Source organism: Oryctolagus cuniculus, chromosome 13 (assembly GCF_964237555.1).
Source record: "Oryctolagus cuniculus chromosome 13, mOryCun1.1, whole genome shotgun sequence".
NCBI lineage: Eukaryota > Metazoa > Chordata > Mammalia > Lagomorpha > Leporidae > Oryctolagus > Oryctolagus cuniculus.
The window spans coordinates 52,621,830-52,636,142 of NC_091444.1; the positions used below are offsets into that span (position 1 = coordinate 52,621,830).

The 14,313-nt window shown below is 41.8% G+C and overlaps 1 protein-coding gene across 4 annotated transcripts in view; it reads right to left on the reverse strand.

Moving 5' to 3' along the window:
• PCNX2 (pecanex 2) overlaps positions 1-14,313 on the reverse strand; it is a 324,094-nt gene that overhangs the window by 175,759 nt on the left and 134,022 nt on the right. For all 4 annotated transcript variants that reach the window (XM_008268254.3, XM_051821460.2, XM_051821462.2 and 1 more), the window contains exons 16-17: positions 10,635-10,744; positions 8,647-8,743 (exon numbers count right to left, since the gene is read on the reverse strand). In XM_008268254.3, the coding sequence (XP_008266476.2) occupies positions 8,647-8,743; positions 10,635-10,744 (207 nt within the window). The remainder of the gene's footprint in view (positions 1-8,646; positions 8,744-10,634; positions 10,745-14,313) is intronic.

The window sequence follows — 14,313 nt, forward strand, 5'->3', positions numbered from 1 at the left end:
TTTAAAATTGTTTCTCATTTGTGCCTTTTTAAAAAAAGTTCTCTTTTCTATATAATATAAATAAATCAAAGGTCATAATTTTAATGACTTTGAATTTGTGTTTAAAAAATTCTCTTCTGATATTATAAAAATAGTTTTCTTTACTATGATTCTAAGTGCTTTTAGGTTTTGTTCCTCAAAGTAAGATTTTATAATTCATGTGGAGTTGACTTTTAAGTATAGTATGACTTAGAAGTCCAATTTGATTTTGTTACTTATACATAACATGTTTTTTTTTTTAATGTTTTTTTCCATCTACCTGAAAGGTAGAGCGAGAGAGAGCAAGTGAGAACAAGAGTGACAGAGAATGAGAGTGGGTCTTCCATTTGCTGGTTCACTCCCCAAATGCTCACGACAGCCTGGACTGGGCCAAGCCAAATTCAGGAGCTGGGAATTCTGTCCAGGTCTCTCACGTGGGTAGCAGGAGCTCAAGCCCTTGAGCCATCAACTGTTCCCTCCCAGGACATATGAGTAGGAAGTGGGGTCAGAAGCAGAGTAGTCTGGACTGGAACTGGCACACCAATATAGGATGTAGTTTGCAATAGCATCAGCTTAAACCATGCTACAATGCCCACTCCATCATCTGTTTTTTATCATTCCATTTTTTCTCTGTATGGGTTTAGAAGCTGTATGTTGTTTTCATTCTTTTAGAAGGTACACTAAACAATCCAACACACATAACTGAAATTAATCAACATCTTTATTCTCTTCCTGGATATTACTAAGAATTTTGAAGTCTTGGAGTCCATTTCTCCTGCCATATAAATTTGTATACTATGGTAGACATGTACATTGATTTCATCTTAAATTTGTTAAGCCAATCACAACACTCTTATTATGATTTTATGCAGTAAATATTTGTTTAGATTTACCAACATTCCTGCTACTTTTTTTCTTTGTTCATTCCTGTAAATCAGACCTTCTATCCAAGATTCACTTTCTGTGGAAAAATATCATTCAGAATTACATTTAGTGAATATCTCTCTGCTTTTGTCTAAAATATTCTCTATTTTGCCTTCATCCTTGAATATATTCACAACATATAGAATTTTAGCTTCGTAGTTATTTTTATTATCTTTATAAAATATCAAATATATCAAACAATGCCTCTAGTTTCCATGATTGTTATTAATAAAGGGCCTTTCAGTCTGCCATTCATTTGAATGTAATATATTCATTTTATTTAACTGTTTTAAGATGCTCTGTGTCATAGGTGTACTGCAATTTCACGATGATCAGTCTGGTATGCATTTTTTTTAAAGATTTATCTATTTATTTCAAAGTCAGAGTTACACAGAGAGAGAAGGAGAGAAGGAGAGGCAGAGAGAGAAAGAGGTCTTCTATCGACTGGTTCACTCTCCAATTGGCCACAACGGCCAGAGCTGCGCCTATCCGAAGCTAGGAGACAGGAACTTCTTCCAGGTCTCCCACGTGGGTGCAGGGGCCCAAGGAATTGGACCACCTTCTACTGCTTTCCCAGGCCATAGCAGAGAGCTGAATAGGGAGTGGAGTAGCCAGGACTTGAACCAGAGCCCATATGGAATGCCGACACTGCAGGGGGCACCTTTACCCGCTACACCACAGCGCCGGCTCCGATATGGATTTTCTTCTTTAATTTACCTTGCATGTGATTAACTGAGATTCTTCAATATTTAGATCGGTGTCTTTCATTGATTCTGGTAAATTCACAGACGTTACCTCATCAAATATTTATGATGCTCCAGTCTCCCTCTCTCTTTCCCCAGGAACCCCAATTAGATATATGTTGGATCATCTTACTCTATCCTCCAAGTCTCTTCCTCTGTCATTCATTCTTTTTCACTTTTTGTCCATTGATGTTGCATTCTGGAAACTTACCTAAGTCATTATTTTTCTGTTCATTAATTCTCTCTTCAGAGGTGTTTTATCTCCTATGGATGTAGTATTTTAGACTTCAACTGTCTCATTTGTTTGTTTCTTTAGGTATTGCTATTTTTCTCTTTCAAACATGTGAGATCATTTAAAAAATTCTACTGTGTATAAAATGTAAAGTTTGCCTTATTACTTCTTTAAACATAGAAAGTATGCAATGGTACTTCAAAAAGTTTGTGGAATATTAATTAAAAGATATATTTATTTTGGTGGTGGAAAATCTTGAAATCCACATTACATTTTATCCTAATACACATTTCCATGAATTTTTTGAACTATCCTTGCAGTTTTTTAAAATCTGAACCTGGGGAACAGTGCTATGGCATAGTTGGTAACTCCACTGCCTGCAGTGCTGGCATCCCATATTGACACCAGCCCAAGTCCCAGCTGCTCCACTTCCAAACCAGCTCCCTGCAAACGTGCCTGGGAAAGCAGAAGATGCCCCAGGTCCTCGGGCTCCTGCACCCATGTGAGGGACCCAGAAAAAGTTCTTGGATCCTTGCTCTGGGCTGGCCCAGCGCTGGCCATTGTGGCCATTTGGGGAATGAACCAGCACATGGAAGAATCTCTTTCTCCCTCTCTCACTCTGTCTCTCTTTGTCTCTAATTCTGCCTTTCAAATAAATAAAATCTTTTTAAAAAAATCTGCATCTGATACTTCCAATAATAGAACTATGTACCAATCTTCTTCTGCTGGTTCCTTGCTTTCTTGCATAGTTTTATAAATTTTATGGTAAGCTGTTCAATTTCCTCAGAAATTTGGTTTAGGGAATACTTACAGGGGATCCTCTGTAGAGGGTTCATGTTGGCTTCACTATGAGGCAATTTCAGGTGGGAACCACTTTAAATATATTAAAATATGAGGACTTCTGTTCCATCTGGTTGCTTGAACTTGGGCTGTAAATCCACGAAAAGTCCTGATTTCAAGAGGGATTTTCTTGCTGTTATGCTCACCATGGAGGTAACTTAGTTGGCATTCCCTGGCATTGAAGATGACAGAGCCAGCTTCTTGTAGATCATCCTCCCCCTGAGAGTGTGGCCCTTTAGTCTCAGCCTGAGGATCATGGGAAAGCCCACCTTGGCAGGCCTGGGTTTTCATTTCTCCTGCCTACAATTTGATGGCTCAAAACAAGGCTCAAGACTTCCTATTTGGGCAGATGCCCCGACAAAAAAGAAGCTTCCTATCCTGATTTCTCTGGGTTTCCCTGTTTGCTTGAATTCTTATCTGATAACTCCATACTATCTTGTCAGTTTGTTTTTTTTTTTTTTTTGCATTTTGGCAATTTTATTTTGATACAATTTTAATATTTTTTTTAACTTTTATTTAATGAATATAAATTTCCAAAGTACAGCTTATGGATTACAATGGCTTCCCCCCCATAATGTCCCTCCAACCCGCAACCCTCCCCTTATCCACTCCCTCTCCCCTTCCATTCATATCAAGATTCATTTTCGATTCTCTTTATATACAGAAGATCAGTTTAGCATACATTAAGTAAAGATTTCAACAGTTTGCTCCCACACAGAAACATAAAGTGAAAAATACTGTTTGAGTACTAGTTATAGCATTAAATCTCAATGTATAGCACACTAAGGACAAAGATCCTACATGAGGAGTAAGTGCACAGTGACTCCTGTTGTTGACTTAACAAATTGACACTCTTGTTTATGGCCTCAGTAATCACCCTAGGCTCTTGTCATGAGCTGCCAAGGCTATGGAAGCCCCCTGAGTTCTATCTTGTCAGTTTTTAAAGAAGTCATTTAGGTCATTTAGGTCAGTTTGCCAAGAAGGGATTTAAGATGGATATTTTTAATCAGCAGAAAGTGTGGCATCTGGTTGTGATAATTTACTCTGCAATAATATCTGACACAGAAAAGTCCCTTTGATTTTCCTCCCTCTTCCTCTCCCTTTCCACTTCTTTTCCCAAAACTGTTCAAGCCCTTTCTAATTTATATTGGTGTCTGGTGAGGGACTGGCACATGAAATTATTTTTATCCCCCACTGCTTAACAATTACCTCAATACCATACAATAAATAATTAGTTCTTGATTGTGAGATTTAATTTTCATATAATACATTCATATAAATAATTTATCTCATTTCTGTATTTGATCCACTAATCCTACTCTATAACTGGAATGGGTCTCATATTTTCTTTCTGATTACTTAGTTTTTAATTATACTATTAAATCTCAAAGTTCCTATTCCTACTCTCTTTCAAGGTTTTAAAAATTGTTATAAACTACTATTCCTGTAAATAAACCTTACAATCATTACCTAATGTTGTAAATATAATTCTTTTAGAACTGTTTTGAACTATATTAAACCTATACATTTATTAGAAGGAGTTAGCGTTATATAAACATCAGCCTTTCTATCCAAAATCAGATTATATCTGTTTATCACCACTTATTCAGAACTTCATTTACATTTTAATAGGGTGCTGTGGTTTTCATTATTTGTGACACTGCTTGTTAAAACCATTTCTATTATCAATTCATATATTTTACTGCCACCATGAGTTGTATCTTGTCTTCACCACATTTTGTAAAATTAGTTCACTTATGTTAGAATGCTCTGGTTTCTTGAAATTTTCTTTTCTCTGGTGGTATTTATGAATCTTCTTTTTACCCATATTTGATTTTAGTGAGCTTCTCTGTGCATTCTCTCTATATATAATACTCTTATCTATATTTCTTTTCCTTTCTCAGGTTTTACACTAGCCAGGACTTCAAAGCAACAGTCAATAATATTAATGTTTTACTCTCTATTTTTATGGTAAGTCCCCCCATATTTAAACAAGAAATATCCTAGCTCTGGTTTTACTGAATAGATTAAATGCACTGTGGCATTTTATGTAGCACTTCATGTTCCTACCCTAAAGGAAAGCTTTAGAAGCCCTGGCCCAGCACATCATGTCCAGAGGGTTTAGAAAGCCTGCAACTGCGCCTGGTGCTGTGGTGCAGCAGGTTAATGCCCTGGCCTGAGGCACCAGCATCCCATATAGAGACTGGCTGCTCCACTTCCCATCCAGCTCTCTGCTATGACCTGGGAAAGCAGTAGAAGACGGCCCAGGTCCTCAGGCCCCTGCACCCACATGGGAGTCCCAGAAGAAGCTCCTGGCTCCTGGCTTCGGATCAGCACAGCTCTGGCCGTTGTGGCCATCTGGGGAGTAAGACAGCGGATGGAAGCCCTCTCTCTCTCTCTTTCTCTCTGCCTCTCTTCTCTCTGTGTAACTCTGACTTTCAAATAAATAAATAAATCTTAAGAAAAAACAAAAAGCCTGGAACCAAAAGAAAAAATCTAGATGTCACAATCAATGGTTTAAAGAAAAATAATGTTTTTGGTCTCTGGGAACTGAGAAAGATGGATATAATGAAAGTAGCAAATGTAAACATGATCAAGAGTGTTGAAAATAATAAAATGAGTGAGGGTAAAAACTGAAAGGCCTGTGAATAAGGCACGGGAAAAAGATTAATCTGGCAAGCCTCATATGGAAAGTTTCTATCTTAACTCATTACTGAGTTTCTGTAATTAGCTTCATGTGCATAACTTACCTTACTTTCATGGAAATCTATAAACCCACCATTATATCCCTGTGCCTAGATCAGTGTTTGCTGAAGCACACTCTGTGGGTCACCTGCACAGTATTCCTTGGACATTCTGGTTAAAATGTATTCAGCCCAGAAGTTGAGATGCCTGCATCCCACATCGGAGTGCATGGCTTTGATATCCATCTCTGGCCCCTAACTCCAGTTTTCTGCTAATATAGACCCTGATAGGAAGCAGAGATGGCTCACATAACTGGGTTCCTGATATCCACTTGTGGAACTGGGTTGAGATTCTGGTTCCTACTTTGGCCAGCCCAGTCCCGCTGTTGAGGGAATCTGCAGAGTGAACCAGCAGATGGGAGTCTTGTGTGTGTGTGTGTGTGTGTGTGTCTGTCTGTATGGCTGTCTCTCTTCTTCCCAAATAGTTTTTAAAATGCAGATCCTACGACCCCTTTACAGGTTAAGTGAATCAGAATAGGAGTGGAAGAGGCCTAGAAGACTGCAATCTAATGTGGCTCACTAGGCCATTTCCCATACAAATGAATATTTACCCAAAGAGATTGGGAGACAGAGAAAATAAGAGGGAGATCCACAGAGAAATAAAATCTGAGACATTGTAGAGGGAAATTTTATACTTACATTAGAGCACAGGAGATATTTCACATCAAACTGTAAAAGCTGAACCTGATACTCCCATTAAAATACTATAATTAGATCAGAGACTTTGCCAAGAAATGAACACAAACATCATATTAAATCACCTAACAAGTCATGTGTTCTACATTGTACAAAGCATTTCAAAGGATATGAAAACCAAGTAAGGCAACACCGAGCTCATCACATCTAATTATACTCAGGAAATGCTATCAGCATCTATCAGGCAAACTCCTTGTCATGTTTCTTTGTAACTTATACATTATTTTTACTGCAATAACTCAGAAAGGAGAGAAGCAAATTCATTAGTTACGAAATCAACAAAGATGTAGGGGCATCTTTTTTTTTTTCACATCTCCACAGGGAGATTTTTGGGTACACCTCCAACCGACCTATGGCCTTTACCGTAGCTGACCTGTGAAGATTAGTTCGACCTTCTCCCTGCAAGTCTCCTGTAGAAATATTAGAGGTCAGGCTCTGGAAGCTCTGTTTGGATGTCAGATGCCTCTTTCCCATTTTAGCTGCCATCTCGTCAGCCTCAGCAGCCTCACCTCAGACCCTGCTTCTAAATGTGTCTCTACTTTAAAAATTCATGATCCACACCTTTACTCATATTCATTCAGTGGCTTGTCCTTCAATTCCCTTCTGGTGACAAACACGCTTCAACATCTTATCTTGAATTGTGACACACTCAAAGCCACACAGGGCTCAGGGTGAATATTTTTAAATATTATCATGTAGACTATGAGTTTTGCACATTTTCTTTCTGTATTTACTTCAAAGACAAAGTGGCAAAGAGGAGACAAAGTGTGGGTGCACACGCAGGTGAGAAAGAGAGAGATGGAGAAGGAAGGAGAGAGGGAGAGAGAAGGAGAGGGGGAGGAAGAAAGAGAGCCTCCATCCACTGTTTCACTTCCCCAAATAACTACAATAGTTAGAACCGAGCCAGGCCACAGCCAAGACTGAGCCTGGCTGAAGTCAAGAGGCAGGAAATCCATCCAGGTCTGCCACATGGCGTCAGGGGCCTAAGCACTTGGGACATCATCTGTTGGCTTCCCGGGTGCATTAGCAGAAAACTAGATTGGAAATGGAGCAGATGGGACCCCGACCAGCACTCCAACTTGGGGTCCCGGAATTGCAAGTGGCAGCCTATCCTGCTGTGCCACAATGCCTGGCCTCCGTACATCTTTTTGAAACAAACAAAAGCTTCAATTTAATCCATGAATAGAGTGTCCTGAGCACCTATTCTGTACCAGGCACTGGCTCTGTGGATACCAAGACAAATGAGACACGGTTCCTGGCTGGAGTTAATTGTAACCAACAGATTATTGACCACTTTTCCTTTTAACAACCGTTCCTAAAACACACAAGGACAGTCTGAGTTGAAGAAGTCAAGCTTGGGGCCAGCGCTGTGGCATAGCAGGTAAAGCTGCTGCCTGTGGTGCCAGCATCCCATATGGGCACCGGGTCAAGTTCCAGCTGCTCCACGTCTGATTCAGATCTATGCTATGGCCTGGGAAAGCAGTAGAAGAACCCAAGTGCATGGGTTCCTGCACCCATGTGGGAGACCCAGAAGAAGCTTCTGGCTCCTGGTCTCAGATTAGCCCAGCTCTGGCTACTGTGGTTATTTGAGGAGTGAACCAGCAGATGGAAGATAGATTTCATTCTGCCTCTGCCTCTCTGTAACTCTGTCCTTCAAATAAATAAATAAATCTTTAAAAAAAATTCAGGCTTACCTAAACTCAATATGTAAATACATGAGAGTTGACACAACTACTGAGCATTGCTTTTCAAAATATTAATGGGCATCTAACCCAAGAAGGTCACATCTGCTCTGTGAATGTTTGAAACCACTGGGAGTCATTTTCTCAGTTAACAAGGAAATAGTATCATTACTTTACACTTTACAGCCTTAGGATTCTCTTCTTCATTTTCCCCTCATATTTTCTAACTAGCATGTTTACTTCCTTCTGTGCTGCCCCAGCCAGAATCTCAGGGCTCCCTAACAAGAGTTGTGTAGATGTCAGCCTTGAATCAAACGACACAGGCAAGGGTGCTCTGAGCTGAACATGAGGCTGAGGCAAGAAGAGCAGCAGGAGAGCTGTGCATAAGGCACATGAGGAATGCAGGCTGGCTGAAAGGTCTCTTTGACGAGCTTTTATATGTGCAGAGTCTGCCTGCTGCTTGCTGCCAACAACGGGAAAAGTGACTTGAAGGCAGCTCACTCAAATGTCCAGGCAAGCTGTTGTCCACTGAGGATCGACTGCGCATCTGTGGCACCTGTGCACAGCCTCTGCCTTCAGGATGCTCAACAGTTCTGCATCTGGCACACAGCTCAATGGCCCAGTATACCAGGGATAGGCAAAGGTGGAGCCACCTCTTCCTGCACTCGCCCTTCTCACATCTGCTTAGCTAGAGCCCCATTGAGTGCTCCCACTGTGTTGACAAGCCAGGCCCTCCCCTACTGCACTACACAATGCAGATGTCTCACCACGGAATCTTTCATCTTCTTGGGGAGAGGGTCTGCAGCTGACTCTTCCAGATTTTGATGTAAAAATTTAGGAAACAATCCGCATTGAATAAAGGACCTGAAAATGGAAAGTACACAGGTTTTACTTTTTAAAAAACATGTACCTAGGACTGTGCTTGAGGTTAATAATTCTACCTTAGAATCTCACACCCACAAACAGCAAAAGCAAGTGCCTTCTCCACTAAAAAATTCATAAGAGAGGTGCAAAGTCAAGAGATCACAAAGATAATGTTTGGTTATCAAATGTCATCCTCATGAAAGCGTTAAGTTCCTGGGTGATAGGGCACCCCATGCCCTCCCACCTGTCTGTCATGACTGTCAACAGCAGGGGGGCCTCCAATTCTGCCCCTACCACTCTAGGGCTCCATCCTCACAGAGAACAGCCAGCAGCAAAAGTCAACATTCTGGGAACACATGCAAAGCTCAAAATTGTGCAAACCATGTTTAACTTTTTTCTTTTCCCTATTTTCCCATGCCCTTTCCCCTTGCTACACCTAACAGGCTAAAATTATGGTGGTATCTCTGGGCCCCAAACAGGAAAGATTATCTTAAGTCAAAATATTTTGTAAATTTGGACAAATTACATGAGATGCTAACTTCAGATTCTGAAATTCACCTTAGCATCACATAAATGTTTTCCAGTTCCGAAGTATGTATTTACCAAAGACTTACGAAATGATAAAAGGGAAGACTAGAACTTATACTTCCAGGTACAGGTGACCAACCATTATATTAAACACATTGTAAAACTTTGACACAAACTTCACTTTAAATCCAGAAAGCACTGATCATATGAGGAACAAAAAGCAACAAAACACAGGCTGGCGCTTTGGTGCAGTGGGTTAATACTTGGCCTGTGGGGTCAGCGCTGTGGCGTACTGAGTAAAGCTGCAGCCTGCAGTAATGGCATCCCATATGGGCACCGGTTCTAGTCCTGGCTGCTCTACTTCTGATCCAGCTTTTTGCTATGGCCTGGGAAAGCAGTAGAAGATGGCCCAAGTCCTTGGGTCCTTGCACCCACATGGGAGACCTGGAAAAATCTCCTGGCTCCTGGTTTCGGACTGGTGCAGCTCTAGCTGTTGCAGCCAACTGGGGAGTGAACCAGTGGATGGAAGACATCTCTCTCTCTCTCTCTGCTTCTCCTTCTCTCTTTGTGTAACTCTGACTTTCAAATAAATTTAAAAATAAATAAATAAATAAATAAAATTTTAAAAAACCTCCTTCTGTGGTGCCGGCATCCCATATGGGTGTTGATTTTAGCTCCGGTTGCTCCTCTTCTCATACAGCTCTCTGCTATGGCCTGGGAAAGCAACAGAAGATGGCTCAAGTGCTTGGGCCACTGCGCCTGTGTGGGAGACCTGGAGGAAGCTCCTGGCTCCTGGCTCCGGATGGGCACAGCTCCAGCCATTGCAGACATTAGGGGAGTGAACCAGCAGAAGGAAGACCTTTTTCTCTGTCTCTCCCTCTCACTGTCTGTAACTTTACCTCTCAAATAAATAAATAAAAAATCTTATTAAAAAAACCCAACACAATAAAAACCTATCATTTCAGAGTAGCTAGTAAGATCTCCACAGAGAAACTACCTAGGGTGATGACAGTAGTGCTGCCTAATACAGCCAGCAAGGGCCCTTGTTGAGTCTGTGCTTCTCAGACAATTCACCCAGACGAACATCACCAAAGGCTTGGATGCCGTCAGCTGTCTATTCTGTCATTGTGCATTTTACTCCAAAAGCATAAAAGCAAAGGAAGTGCTTGCTAGAAGTTCATTCTTGATTTTCATTAGCTCTGGGAATCTTGCATTTGTCCTACCCTCACCCTCTGAGTGACCAGGTAGTCACAGAGCACTGAACAGCCAACTATCGCACCATCTCAGTGAGTGAGTGAACAAGGCTACAGGAACTTCATCACCATGACCACAGACATGAAGAAGCCTAGCTTGGGTTACTCACAGGAGCACAGATGGGTCACTGCTCTGCCGGCTCAGATGATAGGAAAGTGCCACCAAGAGGCCACAGAAGGCTGAAAACAGTGCTGGGATATGTTGTGTACTCCAGGGTTCCTAAGGAAAAGACACCAGATGGTCACTGATGCTGGGGAGAGAACGGCCATGCTTTGGGACATCCCCAAGTTTCAGCTTGATGGACACAGTGTTCCTGTGGTCTGACAATAGGCAAACAAGATTATGATAAACACACAGAAAATTCACCTACCCTCTTATACACAGCTATTCTGAGGCAGGAGGGAGGATTTCAAACTGTACATATTTTTTTTTATATTTATGAGAATATGCTTACTTAATCTTTCTTGAAATTAAGCTTCAGATCTTCATAAAATGTGACAATAAGCATATATCACTTTTTCTGAATTCAATATAATACTTAACAACTAAGAACCATATTTCTTAGAGTTTATCAATAATTAATGCTTTAAAAGGTATATGGAGTTTAAGAATAGTATAAGAAACAAAATAGACCAGTAGACAAAAATAACACTGGGTAAAGATTAGAGACAGTCCTTTGAAGTAAGAGAAAGATGATTTGAAATGAAAACAGCAACATACTTTAGGGTAAATATGATAGAAGCACAGATGTCATCCATCAACACATTGTACTTGGTGTGGCAAAGCAAAACTTGGTAAACACATATCATCACCCTGAGCCTCGTGGTGGCTTGGGACTCCCACTCTAGTGACACACACACATGCTATTCCTGCCAACACAAATGTGGCTTTTATCTATGTAGAAGAATATAGGCATATATTTAGCCCTGTCAATCATTAGCAATAGAAGTGCTGTTGATGGCTTCCCAAAGCTGAATTTAGTCAAGGACTTAAATATTATCTCCAGATTTGTTTCTTTGAGGAGGATCCATTCTTAATTGTGCTTAAAATCAGATCTACAAAGGAATGAGTCAAGTGTGTTAATATTATATTCCCAACTGCTAAGATGCTCTGGAAAAGCAAATGCTACATAGGGTAGAAAATGTGATTTTATTTTTATAGGCTGAGCTTTTCTAAAAAATGCAATATATTTCTTCCATTTGTCCCATTGGGTAGGTCTAGGAGCTTGAGAGCAACAGCTGGGAGCTGACCCTCCAAGAGGCTGTGGAGCCCCCGAGAAGCAGGGGCAGGAAGCAGGATAGACTGCCTCTACATGTCTCCAGGCAGCTGTCCTGGCTAGGGGACCTCCTCCAGAGCTCTCAGGTCAGCTTCCTCAGTGTCTGGCAACGTGATTTCTCCAGCATCCTCAGGCACCACGGCTGGGTTCATTCTTCTGATTCTATGTGGATCTCTTTCCCACCAGTTTTGCTAGCGTTCCAGTCCAGTGATAAAAGCATTTTGCATTGATCTCTTCTCCCTTTGCAGTTTCTTAAACATCCCCCCTTCCTGTGTTCCAGGAAGAGGTGCCCATTAGCCTTGTTGAGATCAGCCCAATGGGATGTCCCTTTCTCACCCCCAGTATGGAGGAAAGACATTCTCTCTTTTCATTGGTTCTGCCCCTAAAAATGCTCCTGTTGCTAATATCTTTTAAAAACAAGAAGGCCTTCCCCTTACCCAGTTATCCATGCAAGCTACTACACTGCCTTAGTCTGTTTGGGCTGATAAAGCAAAATATCATAGACTGAGTGGCTTATAAACAATAAGAATCCATTCCTCACAGTTCTGGAGGCTGAAAAGTCCAAGTTCCAGGCACTGGCAGATTCAGTGTCTATGAGTGCTCACCTCCTGGTTCATAAATGGTGCCTTCTCACAGTGTCTTCACACAGTAGAAACAGGGAGCTCTCTGAGGCAACTCTTATAAGGGGATTAATTCCATTGAACAAGGCTTTATCCTTATTACCTAATCATTTCCCAAAGGCCTTACTTCCTATGACCATCAACTGGAGGTTAAAATTTCAATATGAGGCTTTGGGAGGGTACACAAATGCAGTCTAAAGCGTGCACTCTTCTTCGTATTTTATTCAGTGCCAGTCCAGCCTCTTGAGGCTCTAAAATGCACATTTCACTTCTCCATCTGCCAGCCACTCAAGACCATGTGGTTGGAGCATGGCCTTCAAGCTTGGCAGACCTGGATTTGGATCCTACTTCTGCTGTGAACCGTATGGCCTTGTCTAAATCGCTTAACATCTCCGAGCACTCAGTTAGCTAACTACTCTCACAGGGGAAAATCACACCTGTTCAAGGGTCACCAAGAGGTACTCCTTAGTACTCTAGGTCACTGTTTGAAGTTTTGACAGGGACGGGTCAATGCAGCCCCCATATAGTGACTGGCACCCAGTGCTCCCTGTCAGGAACCTGGTTGTCCTCAGAGCTGTTTTATCCCCAAGATCTCCAGTCAGCTAATCCTCATATGTCATTGATACATCTTTCCAACACTTTTCTGATGCTTCCTTCCATGCTATTCCTTCCTTCCATTGCATCCTACCTGGGAAATGCCCCCACCATTTGTTCCAGGGCTACTGATAATGCTTCAGGGTGGGAGTCTCACACTCAGGTCTCCACATTCTCTTCTACTCCATGAACCCCACAGTCTGTCTGCCACATGGTGATAGAATGGTCCTCCTTCCTGACAAGGCCAATTGGATCACGTCATTGCCCTTCATTCTGTCCTTTTCAATAGCTCCTGGTGGTCTACTGAAGACAATGACTCCATAGACAGCTCCGATAGCCAAGCATTCAGCCTCATTCCTTGTATCAGGATGTTCACAGCACAGAAACAGTGAAGACAAGTTGCTGGGATGGGCATCTGGCACAGTGGTAAAGACACTTGAGACCCAGTCCTGGTTCCTCTGCTTCTGATCCAGCTTCCTGCTGATATGCACCCTGGGAGGCAGCAGGTGATAGCTCAAGTCCTTGGGTCCCTGACCCCCAAGTGTGAGACCTGGATTAAATTTCTGGCTCTTTGCTTTAGCCTGGCCCAGGATTCACTGTTTTAGGCACTTGGAGAGTGAACCACAAGATGGGAGATCTCTGTTTCTCTGCCTTTCAAATAAATGAAAATAAACTAACTTTAAAAAATTTTAAATGGTAAGATGCTTCCTGCTCTTCTGCCTCTGCACAAACGGTACTGCCTGCATAGAAAGCTCTCTCCCATTGCACTTCCCTCTACCTGGTGAGCTCCTACACATGCTTCTGTGCTCTGTGTACCCCGCATAGAAGCCCCACCCACCTAGTGCTGCCATCCCTGACTTCCCAGGCAGATTGGAACTCTTCTCATTTGTGCATCAAAATCGTCTTTAAACACTGCTAGGGTAGCATTTAAGACATTTCATTCATTTGTATGGACAAGGTTGGGCACTGCCCCTTTTCTGAGGGCCCTTAACTTCAAGAGTTATGTATACATATTTGCTAAGTCACAAGGACATAGTAGCTCATCAGTATGCTTTCACTGAATCAGTTGGATAAATAGAGCCTTTTATTATGTTCAGTGCAATAACAACCTCTTATAGGACTTGTTGGCTCTAACTCCAAAGCCACTGGCTGGTTACTTTATCCTGGCCAGAAAGGAGATCCTGATGTACCCTACTGAAACAATCACCCTTGAGACAAAACTTGCCTCATCATGTTTGGGCAGCCTTGTGATGCCACTGGGCTGTCGAGGCCCACATCCTGGGTATGCATCCTCAACT